Source organism: Nicotiana tabacum, chromosome 20 (assembly GCF_000715075.1).
Source record: "Nicotiana tabacum cultivar K326 chromosome 20, ASM71507v2, whole genome shotgun sequence".
Taxonomy (NCBI): Eukaryota; Viridiplantae; Streptophyta; class Magnoliopsida; order Solanales; family Solanaceae; genus Nicotiana; species Nicotiana tabacum.
Genome location: NC_134099.1, coordinates 138876596 through 138893487, shown reverse-complemented (window position 1 = coordinate 138893487; position 16892 = coordinate 138876596). Strand labels below are relative to the sequence as shown.

The 16892-nt window shown below is 38.5% G+C and overlaps 1 protein-coding gene across 13 annotated transcripts; it reads right to left on the bottom strand.

Annotated features, from left to right (window-relative positions):
- Positions 1-1095: 1095 nt before the first annotated feature.
- On the bottom strand, positions 1096-9576 carry LOC107772175 (nuclear transcription factor Y subunit A-3). 13 transcript variants are annotated; one of them, XM_016591672.2, is made up of 6 exons: positions 9364-9576; positions 7953-8221; positions 2887-2987; positions 2741-2812; positions 1765-1932; positions 1096-1686 (listed from the first exon to the last, which is right to left on the bottom strand). In XM_016591672.2, exons 2-6 carry the CDS (start codon positions 8218-8220, stop codon positions 1390-1392), a joined length of 906 nt encoding a protein of 301 aa, XP_016447158.1. In that variant the 5' UTR covers position 8221; positions 9364-9576; the 3' UTR covers positions 1096-1389. The 13 variants fall into 13 exon arrangements, with proteins under 13 accessions (XP_016447158.1, XP_016447156.1, XP_075096076.1 ...); XM_016591670.2 differs by having other exon boundaries at positions 7953-8296; positions 9343-9556; XM_075239975.1 differs by having other exon boundaries at positions 7953-8276; positions 9343-9556.
- Between the last annotated feature and the right edge of the window lie 7316 nt (positions 9577-16892).

Genomic DNA, 16892 nt, shown 5'->3' with positions numbered 1-16892 from the left:
TTAACATAATAGACTCCTAATATAACTCAACAAACTCAATTATAACACACAAATTTTGTATTTCCTTGTATAAAAAAGATTCTCAAGCGAAAAATACCCTAAAAACATAGCAATCTTCAGAAAAATTATATAATACATCTGAATACATAAATTATATTAATTAAAAAAACTTATGAATACATTCATGGCATATAGCGAGACAGTGAATACAATGAAATACATAGAATACAGTGGGATACATTGAAATACAAATGAGAAAAAACATGAACTCGGTTACTTCAGCAGCGGAAGCGAACACAGCGCTCACGCCGATCATGATGATGTCGCTTCTCCTAGTTGTGATAAACTTGAACTCGGTTACTTCAGCAGCGGAAGCGAACAGAGCGCTCACGCCGATCATGATGATGTCGCTTCTCCTAGTTTTTCCGATCTTGTTTTTGGTTATCCTAAAAACAATGGCCAAAGCGATCTCGATTTGTACCGAATGTATTGGCATCTTGTATTGTTAAGGCATTGGAAGTGTTTTCATGTGCAAAATCGAATAAATCGATACTCCAAAGGAATGTAATGGCATATTTGAGAAATTTTGGTTACTATGCGGCGGTATGCAAGGCAAAATGGGAGAGTTCTGGTGGACTTGGCAGTCGTCGGATGCGGGAGCCGGAGCAATTTCGGAGGAGATCGGAAATTTTAATGGGATGGGAAAAAGAATGGGATGTATCAAAGTAGAGAGAGAAAGAAAAATAGTGTAACTAATTAGCGTATTTAGTGGCTTAGGGCTAGAAAGTAACCAAAATTAAATATTTTGCTATAAACTTTAAAAGGTATCTATAGAATATAATTTTTTTAAATGGTATTTATTTAAAATAAATAAGGTGTTAACCTTTGCTATAGGAGGTAAAAAATCCTAAAAAAAAATCATTTCAAGACCCAAACCCAAGACTTTGGTTAAGAGTGGAGGAATACTTCATGATCCCATCGGCCCCTACTGCGATCGGGGTTTAAGAAAATCAATTTCCTATGTACTAGTTTCAGAACCAATCAACTCCTAGAGAACTGGTCGTACAAACCACAAAAAAGTAAAGGCAGCCACTGTTAATTTGCAATCATCCAATTTATAAGCTTTCCACAAATGAGGAATTAAAGCAGCATATATAGAAATATCCATGCAAGCTAATGGACTAAATAGTAGCCAATAGTTTACTACAAATGCTAACATAGCCAAGGATGACTTCCCACTTTCACTAGCAATCTTGTCACCAACAGAGGCCAAAGATAGACTTGTGATGTGAACTTTTCTTTCGCAGTCCCCTAGCGGAGGACAGAGAGGTAAGGTCGGACATCACCACAAGTACCACCTCCAGCACGCTCTGTTACTCCACCAATATATCAGGCGAAGGCAGAGTAGTTCAAAGGTTGCTGCTGGCCGATATCATCACAGTTTGAGCCATTGGAGATACCAGAGCAAGTGGGTGTAGAGTAGCTCTCCTGAAAGTTTTTTGAGTGATGAACTTTGGGTTCCATTATCTGTCTGTTCAGCTGCAATTTATTAGATACTGGGGAATCCAGGACGTAGGTCACATTGGGGGATCCAGACTCCAGGAGCTTCATCATGTTGAGAAAGCGTCCACCAGGTCCTCTAGCCCTATTCAGTGCATGACGATGGCGAGACTCATGGAGATATGGCTGAAAGTATTTTGTGAATAAGTAACTTGGTTGAACCGGGGCAACTAACACACATGCTGAAACATTAGGGACCCTTACCTTGCGCCCTTTTGAGAGTTTATTCTGAGCCTCCAGCTTTGCACGGTACTCTCTCCGCCTGAGAATAGCCTGGTACTGTTTTGCATTGACAAATATCGGCTCATCTTGCTGATAGTCAAGAGGAAGTGGCACTCGAGCAGATATGGGGCCTAACATTTGTGGATAAACCTGAAGCAAACTGATAGATAAGTATCTCACAACGAGTATGAAGAATAAACACTGGCTTAAAAAATGACTTGATATCAGATTTTGCAAATCATGGGCTGTTCCATACAAGAGAAATCCACTTAGGTATATATATAAGTACACTTAATACTGAGGCCTGAGATTAAACTAAGTCCACTAATCACAGATGACATTTGATATGTAAAATACATCAATTCTTTGAGTGCTGGTCCCTACTTAGAAGTTTATAAGGTTCTTGAAATTTGAAAAGCAAATGCCACATGAAAGTTAAAGTCAGACTTACAGCTTGAACAGTGAATGATCCACAATTTATTCTCCCGTAATCAATAATCAAGGAGAACAGAGAAAAAATTTCCATTGGAGGTTTAAATCTTTCAATGGTTATTGACTATGGTCAGTGTCTATATGCACAAAAACCAGATAATGAAATGTCTATATGCACAAAAACCAGAAAATTAAATCAAAAAGATTAACAGAGAAGTTATTCTTAGATGGAAATCCTAATTTGCAAATAAAAAACTTACAATTATATTATTTAAAAGATTTAACGAGCAATTGCCTACTAAAGAAATATTAATTGTTTATAGAGCCGTCTGTACTTAAACTGGCAATGGTTCAAACAAACAATCTTCCAGAGTTAAAAATTTAAAATAAAAGAAAAAGCAGTTTGAAAAAGAATGTACACTGCTAGAAAGAAAAAGGTTCACCTTTTCTTTTAACTAACAACTAGAAATAAATAATACTGCACGTCATCAGTAGAAGTAGTATAGTTGAACATGAATGTACTTACCGTGGAGCATTGTCCATAAGCAGCAAGTAAACCATGACAGTAAGGATCAGAGTACGCAAAAGGTGCATAAGCCTAGAAATGACATTGTGAGATGTCATCACTTGATCAGAAATTACAGCATATGAAAAGAATTAAGAACAACTCACGATTTGTTTGTGGTTTCCTTGGTAAGTGCAATCATGCTCGTGACTCGACAGCGTTGATTCACTTTGAGCTTCATCAGGCTTTTCAATACTTTTAGAATAGCCTGAACATGATCAAAACAGATTTACCATAGTATGAAGTATCTAAAAGTCCAAAGGGAAGTAGTGAAAGCAGAGGCAAAAACAAATTTGAGGCTAAAAGATATCCATACTCATGAAGAGCTTGTAAACCAAATATTCCCTTCATCCTATTTTTATATGGAGTTTGACAGTGTAACGACCCGGCCGGTCGTTTCATGAATTACCGCTCCGTTTCCCCCATTTCTGCTTCTTATTGTCTTGTTCAGCTGTATTATGTGTTATCAGGTTGGTTGGCTCGGGTTCGGAGAGGTTTTGGTAAGGTTTGAGACACTTAGTCTCTTTTGAGTAAGCTTAAGTTGGAAAAGTCAACAGGATGTTGACTTATGTGAAAAGGGCTCAGATGTGAATTTCGATGGTTCGGATAGCTTCGGGAGGTGATTTGGAACTTATGAGCGTGATCGGAATGTGTTTTGGAGGTCCGGAGTAAACTTAGGCTTGAATTGGCAAAATTGGAATTTTGGCGTTTTTCGGTTGATAAGTGAGATTTTGATATAGGGGTCGGAATGGAATTCCGGAAGTTGGAGTAGATCTGTTGTGTCATTTGTGACGTGTGTGCTAAATTTCAGGTCATTCGGACGAGGTTTGATAGACTTTTTGATCGAAAGCGGAATTTAGAAGTTTTTGGAGTTCTTAGGCTTGAATCCGATGTCAATTTGGTGTTTTGATGTTGTTTTGAGTGTTCCTGGAACAAGTTTGAATGAGGTTATGGGATATGTTGGCATGTTTGGTTGAGGTCCTGAGGGCCTCGGGTGAGTTTCGGGTGGTTGAATGGATCATTTCATGTTGGAAATAATTGCAGAAAACTATTGTTGGTGTTGCAGGCTTTTGACCTTCGCGTTCGCGACGGATGTCCCGCGTTCGCGAAGGATTAGGATGTGAGGCAGTGGAATTGGCCTTCCCGTTCGCGAAGGTGGTCCCGCATTCGCGAAGGGCTGAGGTCAGTGGTCACCGCGTTTGCGAGGGTGTTGCCGCGTTCGCGTAGAGGAAAGGTGAGCAGCTGGGGATCTGGAGAGTTGTTCTTCGCGTTCGCGAGCTGGTAGTCGCGTTCGCTATGCTTTGATAAGCTGAAGCTTCGCATTCGCGGTAGGGGTGTCGCGTTCGCGATGAAGGAATAAGTGGTCAACGTAAGCTTGTGCTTCGCGAACGCGAGGCGTTGACCGCGTTCGCGAAGAAGGATCGTGAATAGCTAGGTAGAATGTTTAAAAGATCATTTTCGCGATTTTGGGTCTAAGTTTCACCATTGTTGAACGATTTTGGAGTTTTTGAGGAGGATTGAAGAGGGAACCAAGGTAAAACACTTGGAGGTAAGATTTATGGACTTAATACTCGATCCTAATGTGGTTTCTACGTAATTAATCATGGAATTTGTGGAATCTAAAGCCTAAAATTGGAAGTTTGGGCTTGGAAATTAGAGACCTAAATCTAGGGATTTGAGGGGTCATTTGTGGTCGGATTTTGGTATTCTTGGTGTCTATGAACTCGCAAGAGTGTAAGGATTCTAGTTTTGTGATTTTAGTCGTAATCCGAAATGTGGGCCCGGGGGTCGGGTTTGGCCAATTTCGAGATTTTGGATGTAAATTGGTTATTTTTGAGTGGGTTTTGTTCCCTTAATTTTGATGGTGTAAATCTATTTTTGAATAGATTTGGAGCATCCAGAGGCCGATTCGAGGGGCAAAGGCATCGGGGGAGAGTTTGGACCGGATAGAGGTAAGTAATGATTGTAAATGCTGTCCTGAGGGTATGAAACCCCGGATTCCATATCGTTGTGCTACATTGAGGTGACGCACACGCTAGATGACGAGCGCGGGGTCGTGCACCGTTAAGGATTGTGACATAGTCTGTCCCGTATGACTGTTAAACCGCGTATTTGATTGAAAACTGTTTTCTATCATCATATTTTAGGTTGAATGCCATATTTGGGCCTCGTGCCAACTGCTTTGGAACCTTAGGGAATTTTTACTACTATTCCTCATTGTTTTGACTTTATATTTGTACTCAGTCATGATGTATTCTACTGTTTTCATAACTCAGCCATGTTTACTGCGTTTTGACATTTTTAAATGATATTGTGAGTTGAGTATCATGTTTTACTATGCCCGAGTGGCTTTTAGAGATTTCTGACTGAGTGAGGCCGGGGGCCTATGTTGTGAGGTTATTATGGGATCGAGCTTCGCGCCGCAGCGGTATTGTACTGATTCATGATTATGAGGCCGAGGGCCTGATTTGTTACGCCACGAGGTGGCTTGATATGAGGCCGATAGCCTGTTTGATTATGCCACGAGATGACTTGTTATTGCGTTTGGGCTGTAAGGAGCCCCTCCAGGAGTCTGTACACCCCTAGTGAGCGGGGTTACCTAGTGTGAGATATGATATTGCCTAAGGGGCTGTTGTTGTTTCATGTTATGGCCCGAGAGGCTTATACGAGTGATTGTGAGATAGCCCGAGGGGCTAGTTCTGTTGGTATTTTGCCCGAGGGGCTGATTCAGGTTTCTATCCTTTTCTCCCTGTTTTCATCACTCGTTTGAACTACTAAAAGATATTTTAAAGAGGTTTTCACTGAATTAAGGTGTTTTTACAAGCTTGTAATGTTTTATTGCATTGTACTGGTTTTATACTATTCAGTTTTAGCATTATGCTGGGTTCTACGTGTTTTCTTATCGCTCAACTGCCTTTACTTTTATTACTTACTGAGTTGGCGTACTCACATTACTCCCTGCACCTTGTGTGCAGATCCAGGAGTCTCGGGTCACGCTAGCGAGTGCTGATTTGCTCTCCAGCAGGCTATTCGGAGTTGACTAGGTAGTTGCTCGGCGTTCGCAGCCCAGTGCTTCTCTTCCTATCTTTATTTCGCTTTGTACTAGCCTTGTATTAGACTATGTTGTCTTTTCATTCTCTTAGACGGATATTAGATGCTTATGACTGGTGACACCCCGATGTCGGGCTGTGTTTGTCCGCATTGTTCTATTCTACTTTATGTTTTGGGATCTATAGCTTATTAATGACTTAAAAATGAATTATTATAACTGTTTAGTTGGTTTGGAGGTTTGTGTCGGCTGACCTTGTTTCACGATAGGCGCTATCACGACCGGGTCCGGTTTAGGGTCGTGACAGATAGGGTTTAAGATGTTAATTTAGATTAAGTATTATATAGAGGCAAAGAAGGGGAGCCATGGCATAATTAGTAAAGTTGTTGCCATGTGACGAGGAAGTCACGGGTTCGAGCCGTGGAAACAACCTCTTGTAGAAATGCAGTATAAGACTGCATACAATAGACCCTTGTGGTCCAGCCTTCCCCATACCCCGCACATAGCGGGAGCTTAGTGCACCGGGCTGTCCTTTTTTTCATAGTGGCAAAGAAAGAAAATATTAAAATATAGTAAAGTTAGTTTGATAGATAAAACATCGCATCAAATTTTTTAAATTGCGTAGTTAATGCTTGTGAGATTCTTTTGATTAGTACATGCATGTAAATTCTTGAAAGTTGTAAAAGTCGTTGTAGATAATGTTATTAGACAAATGGTCTCAAACACTTTGGGCCACCCCAAAATTGAATAACAGCCATATCAATTAGGACAGACTGACAGAGTAAATAGGAAATATAACCTGATCAGTTCTAAGATAGCATGGGATTACATGGCTAGATTGAATGTACTACATGCATGCATAACTAAGATGTTGAAGGGAGAAGGTTAACGACAAAAATTATTTCATTTCACAACTCTCTTGTTTCTTAGGTTCTTCAATTTCTAGTTAATCCTTCACGACTAGGTGGTACAATGGTCACCTGAAGCTCTAAGTTAAAAAAATTTTGCAAGACCAACAACAACGGCACGGTTTATTCCCCCAAGTGAGGTATGGGGAGGGTAAGATGTACGCAGCCTTATCCCTACCCTGGACTAGCAGAGAGGCTGTTTCCGATAAAGTCCAACACAAGCAAAACAAAGTCCAGAGTATGAGTTCCAGAATTCTAATCTTCTTCAACAACTATTAATCCAAACACAACTCACCCATTTCATGGGTTCCAATGAAGTCCACAACCAAAACATATAACATACTAATAATAAAGCTACATCCATGTCAAATGGATAAATCATCTCCTATCAGTCCCGCCAATTTAGTAAAGAACTTAAACAACTTTCTATTGGCTAGGGGGAATCTGTTTTTTAAGAATAAGTCTTTCCTTTTTTTTTCCTTTTCCTTTTTCCATCATAAAACATCCGCAAGACTTCAAAAATGGAAAGTAGACACTCGCCCTTATAAACTGGGTATTTGTATATTGAGCATGGACATCATCTTTCCAAGATGAACATTGTGTCCCAACAAAGAATTACATCGATATTAGCCCATCCAATACCATGGCATGTGTTCCTGATTATAATGGTGGTAAAGAATATTATAACATTAAGCATTAATCATTGCCAAAATGTAGTTCGTTTTGTCATTGTAGATAGTAGTGCATGTTCCTTTGTATCAATGAGATGATGGAAATACCACTATTTGGTGTAAAACATTGTAATCTTATACAAGTTATTAAGATTCCAAATAATGGCTAGTACAAGACCAAAAGGACAGAGAGGTGGCATAAGTCATTTCCATAGACACGCATAAAGGACCAATTTCCAGCTTTAAAATAAAAGGATAGGGCCAATCCAATTTAATCTCAACCTACCAAACCATCAATTTGACACTTCGTTCCACATTCTTTCTCGTGTTGCAAGTCTAAAGTAAGAAGAACCAAACTTTATCTGATTACAACTTAGTAAGTATGTATTCACCACAAATTCAACCACAGTACAGTAAGTACCAGCAGAACACAGAAGATCACAGGCCATCTCCATTTGTCTTAGTTTAGGCCATAGCTTTAATATTTTTACACACTGTATATTTGCATCTTAAAACATGTCAAATAATTAAGTCGATACCATTACCTGCTTGAAAAGGCATGTTGCTTTTCACATAGATTTTGCTTTCTCCTTCCGTAGCAACTTCAGGGCATGATTGACCCGTTGACTGAGTAGAAGAGGAATCCTGATCTTGAAAACGAAAACCAAATTGTTCGGGATTTTGAGGACCAGGAAAAGTCAACCATTGTTGCATTTGTGATTCTTTGCTAGTCCGCCAACTAGGTCGAACACTGATCGATGGGGCTGTTGAGACGCTACTATGATCAGAGTCTTTTTGAAGCAAGTCCTGCATTCTGCTAATCATCTGTGACCTCGTTCAGAAACTCAAAAGGCCCCGAATATCTACACCTTACACATGAGAGTATGACCTAAGCAGAATAATTGAAGCCTGAACTTCTCTTATCTTTATTTCAGTTCCAGCATACGAATAAAGTTTTACTCTTAAGACTTGACAAACTAAGTAGAGTGTGTAAACTTTGACCGCAAATTACCATGTTAAGTTACATTAGTGTTATGTCAATAATCGTATTCATCAAGATTTGTTTACTTCCAGCAAGAAAATTACAAATCCTTCAACTTCTACATACATATTTGTCCTTCAAAAGTCTCAGCTTTGAAATTTTTTTAGCAAAAAGGTAACACTTATTAAACAGCAGCCCTTCTAGTAAAATCTGAGGAACAACTTAAAAAAGTATGCTTTTGATAAAAGCGATCAAAATAAGTAGTTTTTAGAAGCTTTATCTAAACAGGCTCTAGAACAAGAGCAACAAATAAATATCAACATCTAAGCCTCCATCCAAATTAGGGGTGGCAAGCGGGCGGGGCGGGTCAGATATGGACGGGTCGAAAACGAGTAATGCAAAAATGGATAAATTATCCAACCCATATTTAATATGGAAAATGGATTAACCAGCTAATAATATGGATATCCATAATATCCATGGCTTTTTGAGTATGATCACTTTTGGGAGAATTCCTAGTCTCTCAAACTTGAGAAACCACCAATTTGAGTTTTTTCGATATAAAAGTTAAACTCATTAGATAATATCGTTCTTATCTACATTTGACCCGTATTTAAAATGTTCATTATACAACCTATTTTTTAGTGGATAATAATGAATGGACAACTGCTTTTACCGCCACTAATCTAAACTAATTGGAGTTGACTATATAAAAAATCAGTATTTCTTTCATTCCAATTTGGAACCTTTTAGAGTAACAAATCTAGGTATACAAAATTAAACATACAATAACCTGAGAAAATCCAAAGATTTTGAAATACTAACATGCACCAAATTCAGACCCAAGAATCCACAACAAACCCAACAAATCAACCTTTTAACATCAATCAATCAAAAAAAAAACTGAAAATAAAAGAATGGAACAATATTATAGCAGCAGCAGATAAAAGAACCTTCTAGAGCTTATACAGAACCTTCTAAATGACGCAGCCTTCTTCAAAACCTCATAAATTCAGCTTCTTTCTATCAAGCTATCCCTTTTTTTTAGTAATAATTTTATTTTTGCTGCCGAGTTATCCGGCGTCTTGGACGACGATTTTTTAGCTGGAAATAAAGAGACAGGAAAACACAGAGGTTCTTTTTTTTTCCCCTACGTGGAATTGAAGGAGACTTTGGTTTTGTTTTATATTTATATATTTAAAGTTCGTTGTTTTTTCTCATCAACTTTTTTTGTCGTGTTGTGTGATGTATAGAGGACATTGTTCATGAATTTCTTATTAAATTAGTGTTAAAGTACGTGCTTTGCGTGTGTACCTATATCATGCGTATATAATTTTTTTTAAAATTATATCATTACGCGTGTTACTTATATCATGAGTTATTGAACAAAAGTTAACGAAAAAGATCTAAGCTCCTAAAAAATATAAATATTGATCTAATATAGCTAGTTCAATAAATAAAGAAATTCAGTCTTACATATGCGTTACTGTAATTTCTTAGGACATATATAGATATCTTATGAATATCCTTATTATTTTTGTTACCTACTACGAAAAATAAATAATAAGTTAAACTATAGCATAATATGTTGCTCTATTTTTTATTGTTTTAACCGTCAATGCTCTTCTCGTGAAAATAAATTATGTGCATTAAGAGTTCTATCAATTTAAAATATTTATATGATGATTTTAAAAAAGAAATAAATTGAGTATTTTGCTAATTACTCCCTCCTTTCTATTTTCTCTTGTCAAGAGTTAATTTGACTAACCTTTAAAGTTAATTTGAATTTTAAATTTAAAACTTAGATAAACAATACGAGAAATACTATGAAGCTGCAATCTTTTTATGTCAATATGATAAAAAATATTTCCCTAGAGCTTTTGATCTGGTGGTTATTAACTCGATCTTCCCAAAGAGAGAGGAGCAACTGGTCACTTTCCGGAGTACGGTGGCCAGGACCCAAATAGACTATCTTCTCTGCAGGAAATGTGATAGAGGTCTTTGCATGGATTACAAGGTCATTCCGAGTGAGTGCCTTACGACCCAACATAGGCTCCTAGTTATGGACATGGGGATCAAGAGGAATAGAAAGAAGAGAGTAGTGTGCAACTTAGAGTCAAGTGGGGAAATTTGACTAAGGACAAAGCCCAAGAGTTAGGGGAGAGGTTGCTGGGGATGGAGGCCTGGAAGAGTAGCGGGGACACGACTGCGATGTGGGCCATGACAGCGAACTACATTAGGGAAGTTGCGATAGAGGTTTTAGGGGTTACAAAGGGATACATTGGGAGACGTGTAAGGGATTGGTGGTGGAATACGAAGGTCCAAGGTAAAGTTGAAGTCAAGAAAGCGGCTTATTTGAAACTAGTTGAGAGCACAAACGAGGAGGAAAAGAGGACGAATTGGGAACGTTATAAAAGGCAAAGAAAGAGGCGAAGTTAGCGGTTACATAGACTAAGACTGCTGCCTTTGGATGCATGTATGCGGAGCTTGGGAGCAAAAGTAGGGACAAGAAGTTGTACAGGTTAGCCAAAGTGAGGGAGAGGAAGGATCGTGACTTCAACCAAGTAAAGTGCATCAAAGACGAGGATGGCATAGTATTAATGAAAGATGCCCATATTAGACAAAGATGGTAGACATACTTCTACAAACTGTTGAACGAGGAGGGGGACAAAAACATTGTGCTAGGTGAGTTGGAGCACTCTGAGAGTCTGCGTGATTTTGTCTATTGTAGGCATATTAAGGTTGAAGAAGTTATGGGAGCGATGCGTAAGATGAGCAGGGGAAGAGCGATTGGGCCAAACGAGATCCCGATAGAATTGGAAGAGTGCGGGTCGTGCAGGTGTGGAGTGGCTTACTGGATTGTTTAATGTTATCTTTAAGACGAATAAGATGCTCGAAGAATGGAGGTGGAGTAAGATGATTCCTTGTACAAGAACAAGGGTGATATCTAAAACTGCAATAGCTATAGGGGTATCAAGCTACTGAGTCATACTATGAAAATTTAGGAGAGGGTGGTGGAAGTCAGGGTGAGAAAGAGTGTGTCTCTTTTGGAGAATCAATTTGGATTAATGCGGGGGCGATCGACTAGGAAACCATTCATCTAGGTGAGGAGATTGGTAGAGCAGTATAGTGAGAGAAAGAAGGACCTACACATGGTCTTTATAGACCTAGAAAAGGCGTACGATAAAGTTCTGAGGGAGGTTTTGTGTAGATGTTTGGAGGTTAGCGGCGTTCCGGTAGCTTACACTAGGGTAATCAAGGACATGTATGATGGTGCTAAGACTCGGGTGAGGACAATGAGAGGTGACTTAGATCACTTCCCAATAGTGATGGGGTTGCACCAGGGATCAGCTTTTAGCCCGTTCTTATTTGCTTTAGTGATGGATGTATTGACGCCGCACATTCAAGGGGAGGTGACATGGTGCATGTTATTTGCCGATGACATAGTGTTGATTGATGAGATGAGGAGCGGGGTCAATGAGAGGCTGGAGGTCTGGACGCAGACCCTAGAGTCTAAAGGTTTCAAGTTGAGCAGGACCAAAACAGAATACTTGGAGTGTAAGTTCAGTGATGAAAGTCACGAAGCGGACATGGATGTGAAGTTTGATACCCAAGTCATCCCGATGAGGGATAGTTTCAAGTATCTCATGTCTATAATCTAAGGTAACGGGGAAATTGATGATGAGGTCTCCCACCGTATCGGTGCGAGGTGGATGAAATGGAGGCTCACATCCGGTATTTTGTGTGATAAGAAGGTGCCACCAAGACTTAAGGGTAAGTTCTACAGAGTGGTAGTTAGACCTACTATGTTGTATGTGGCTGAGTGTTGGCCAGTCAAGAACTCCCATGTTCAGAGGATGAAAGTAGCAGAAATGAGGATGCTGAGATGGATGTGTGGGCATACCAGGAGAGATAAGATTAGGAATGAAGTTATTCAGGACAAAGTGGGAGTGGCCCCTGTGGAGGACAAGATGCGGGAGTTGGGGCTGAGATGGTTCGGGAACATGCAGAGGAGGAGTACGGATGCTCCTATTAGGAGGTGCGAGAGGCTGGCCGTGGCGGGACTGAGAAAGGGTAGAGGAAGGCCGAAGAAGTATTGGAGAGAGGTGATTAGGCAAGATATGACGTTACTTCAGCTCACTGAGGACATGATCCTGGACAGGAGGGTGTGGAGGTCGAAGATTAGGGTAGTTGGCTAATTGGTAGTCGAGAGTTCTTCGTTCTTTTTTAGTAGTATTAGTATCTCCCTTGTTTTTTTTCGATCGCTCTGTGTATCGTATGTTCCAGTTTGTTACTTTTTGATGCTATTTTCTATTACTGGTTTTGTTTTTGTTGTTATTGTTGTTACTATAGTTGTCTTTCTCCCCTTTTCCTTATCGTCCTTTGTCCCCCCTATTCTTTCTTTCTTCTTCATCTTTCTTCTTCGTCTTCTTCCTCTCTCTCTCTTTTCACCTTTTCTTGAGCCGAGGGACTATTGGAAATAGCCTCTCTACCTCACTAGGTAGGGGTAAAGTCTGCGTACATACTACCTTTCCTAGACCCCACTTGTGGGATTATACTGGTTATGTTGTTGTTCTTGTTGTATGATTAAAAAATATTTAAAAATTTTGTTCAAAGTTTATATAGTTTGAATCTCGAAAGACTAAAAAGTTTTATATAAACTGAAACTGAGGGAGTAATTAGACTTAATTACTCGTTCTCAATATTAAAAAAAATAATTTTATTTTTTCACATTGGGGTTTAGTACTTTTACAATAATGTAAAAAATATAATAATTTTTGAACTCCTTCCCTACTCGAATAATATTTTTTTATTGATTTTTTGTATAATATTTGAAATCTACAATTGCGCGTTGCGCGTATATCCTATCTTGATGAATAGAATATTATGTTAAACATTATATTTGAAATATAAACTAAAAATTTAAACTCTTGAAATTGAAGAATATTGATTATGCTATCTGTTTAGTTTCAGCAAAAATACATAGCCTTTAAAAATTTAAGAGCTTTCCTGGAAAAAACTTCAATGTTTATTTTTTATTTAGCGGTTATGTTTTTTCATTTACCTTTTTTTGGAGTATCAAATTTGTAACTCTGTTTGCTTTAAATTTTTCTGTCTAGCTTCATTCTCATCTTTATCTATTCATATAATTTCATGGATAAGATGATTGAAACAATCGTCTTTTTTTATTATACTTCGAACTTTTGAGATTGCATTCTCTGCAATATTAGTTTCCTACTTTTGAGTTAGTTGTTATTGTTAAATTAATTATTATATTTCTTTAACGAAGACCAAAGAATCCTAACCCTAAAAGGAGTCCTTAGTGGTTAAAAAAAAGAGTCCGAAGTGTTAAAAGTTTTTCTTACTTAAACTTTTCCAAACATTGCTTTTTTGTTAATAGATTTGTTATGTTACATCATTAATTAAGGAAGGATTTATGCAAGATATTTAATATTAAGACTTTATCTACATACTTCAAATAAGAAAGGATTTAATGTATTAGTTTATTTAAAACTCCGAAATATTACGTTAAAATAACAATTTTATCTAATATAAAATTTATTTTAAGGGGTAAAAAAGGCAAACGACATTTCGTTAAAGGTTTTCTGTCACGACCCAAAATCCACTAGTCGTAATGGCACCTAACCCAACCCGCTAGGTAAGCCAACTAATAATTATCCAATTCCAATAATATTAATAAGACAATTAACAAAAGGAATTTTCTGAATCTTATACTTTTCTCAAGGACTGGTAGTACAAATCATGAACTTCTAAGAATAGAGTTTACAAAGCTGATATGAAGAAAATACATCTTTTTTTTGAAAAGTACATAAACAGAGTTTTATAAATCTAAGGCTACCATGAACAAGAGACAGCTACAACAGGGACGCAGGTACATCTTCGAATCCAGCTCCCATCGAACACAACAACCTCAGCAGCCAACATCTACACGTAATGTACAGAAGTGTAGTATCAGTACAATCGATCCCATGTTTTGGTAAGTAACAAACCTAACCTTAGGTTAAAAGTAGTGATGAGCTATCCAACATGGTCGAGGGTCCAACACCAATAGCCAACACCAATTCGTAACAATATAGAGCATATAAATAAAGAAGTAACTCAGAATTAAAATTCTAAGCTTTTTCATAATTTTTTGAAAATAGTTTCGCTTTTCAAGAATAACAGTAAAAACCCAAATCCTTTACCGAAATCGTCGAAAAATATGAGATAGTTTAAAAACTATATAATTTTTCAAAAAATCTTTTTCACAATAAATAAGATGTTTCATTTTCTTTCCAGATGGCAAGTGTAAAATACCTCTCTACGCCCACATATCAATGTGTGTAAAAAGTCATGAATGACATGATACCGTACAACATGAGGAGAAATGCATCTCTATGCTTGTATGTTATGTGTGCATGAAAATGCCATGTATCTCAGAGATGAATCATGTACTCACACTCTCAGAGTACCCAATGTTATTGTCTCACACTTTTTACACATCATGATCAACCACTCGGTACTGTATATGGCCTATACGGCCTAAGAAAGATCCATCCCGGAATATATACATCACTGACCATCAGTCACTCAGTACCGAGGAAGACCAATCTGGCCCCATGGAGAAGATCCATCTCAAGGTATATAAATGCTTCGGACAAGATCAATGTCCAGGAAGATCCATCCCTCAATATAATCAACCGCGCTTATTGGCAGTGTGTACAGACTCCGGAGGGGCTCCTACAGTCCAAGCGCTATCATAAGCTAGATCCAGACATAAATCAATATAACATGCTGCAACGTGCAACCTCGATCCCAAAACTGTCATAATTAGACTCTCAGCCTCACTCAGTCATCAATCTCTCCAGTCTCACTCACGGGCTCACAATGTCATGAAACTAGCCCAACAACAATGATATGATGTATCAATAAACAACAACTGAGACTGGGATATAATATGAATGCATGAATATGACTGAGTACGAAATGTCAATGAAATCAATGAGATGACAGTAAGAAACTACCACTATGGGTCCTAACAATATCAGCATAAAGCCTAGACATGATATCTAGCATGATCGACAGCTCAGTTACTTAATCACATGGTGAAAATACAGGTATCAACAAAATAGGGCTACTAAATAGTGCCATTAAATAACAGAGTCACAATTCACTAGGTGCACACCCACACGCCCATCACCTAGCATGGGCGTCACCTCATCATCAATCACATAGCACGTAATTCGGGGTTTCATACCCTTAGCACTAAGTTTAGAAGAGTTACTTACCTCGAACAAGCCAATTCCAATATCGAGCAATCAAGGCGATACTCCAAGAATTCCATCACGCATGTAGGGACCTTCGAACGACTTAAAACTAGCCAAAAGCAACTCGAATACATCAAATAAAGTCCAAGGGAACAATTCCAAATGATAAAGATCAAATTCTTAATCAAAACAAAAAATCGGCCAAAAATCACACCTGGGCCCACGCCTCGGAACCCGACAAAACTTACAAATTTCGATAACCCATTCAACTACGAGTCCGATCATACTAGTTTCACTCAATTCCGACTCCATATCGATGTTCAAAAATTAAAAATTCATATTATGAAACTTTAGGCCAAACCCCCAATTTCTCCTTAAAATTCATCAACCAATTGCTAAAAATGAAGATGGATTCATAGAATAAGATCAAAATCAAGTGTAGAAAATTACCCCAATCCTTGTGATGAAAATTTCTCCAAAAATCGCCTCAATCCGAGTCTCACATCTCAAAATATGAAGAAAGAACAAACCCTTGATTTTCATAGCTTTTGCCCAGCACTTTCCACATTTGCGAACAAACCGTCGCATCTACGACCACCGCATCTGCGGTAACTTCTTCACTTTTGCAACCACAACTAACCAACCGACCCCTTGCACCTACGAAACAATTTCCGCTTCTGCGCACTCGCAGGTGCAACTTTTCCTCCGTATTTGCGATTACTTCCAGCCAAGCCTGCTATGCTTCTGCGGCCAATCGTCTGCATCTGCTGACTCGCATCTGCAACCATTCTTCCGCAGATGCGGAAACACCAGAACCAGACATCTTCAACAATGCAACGTGAGATAAAAATGATTCAAACCCCGTTCGAAACTCACCCGGGCCACTCGGGACCCCGTCCAAATATACTAACAAGTCCAATAACATAACACGGACCTACTCGAGGCCTCAAATCACACATGACAACATCAAAACGACGAATCATACCTCAATTCAAAATCAATGAACTTTAAACTTTAAACTTCCACAACCGATGCTGAAACCTATCAAATCACGTCTGTTTGACCCCAAATTTTGCACACAAGTCACATTTGACATTATAGACCTGCTCCAACTTCTGGAATCGGAATCCGCCCCTGATATAAAAAGTTCCACTCGCAGTCAAACTTTCCCAAAATTCTAATTTTCGTCATTTCAAGCCAAACTCCACTACAGACCTCCAAATCACAATCTGGAC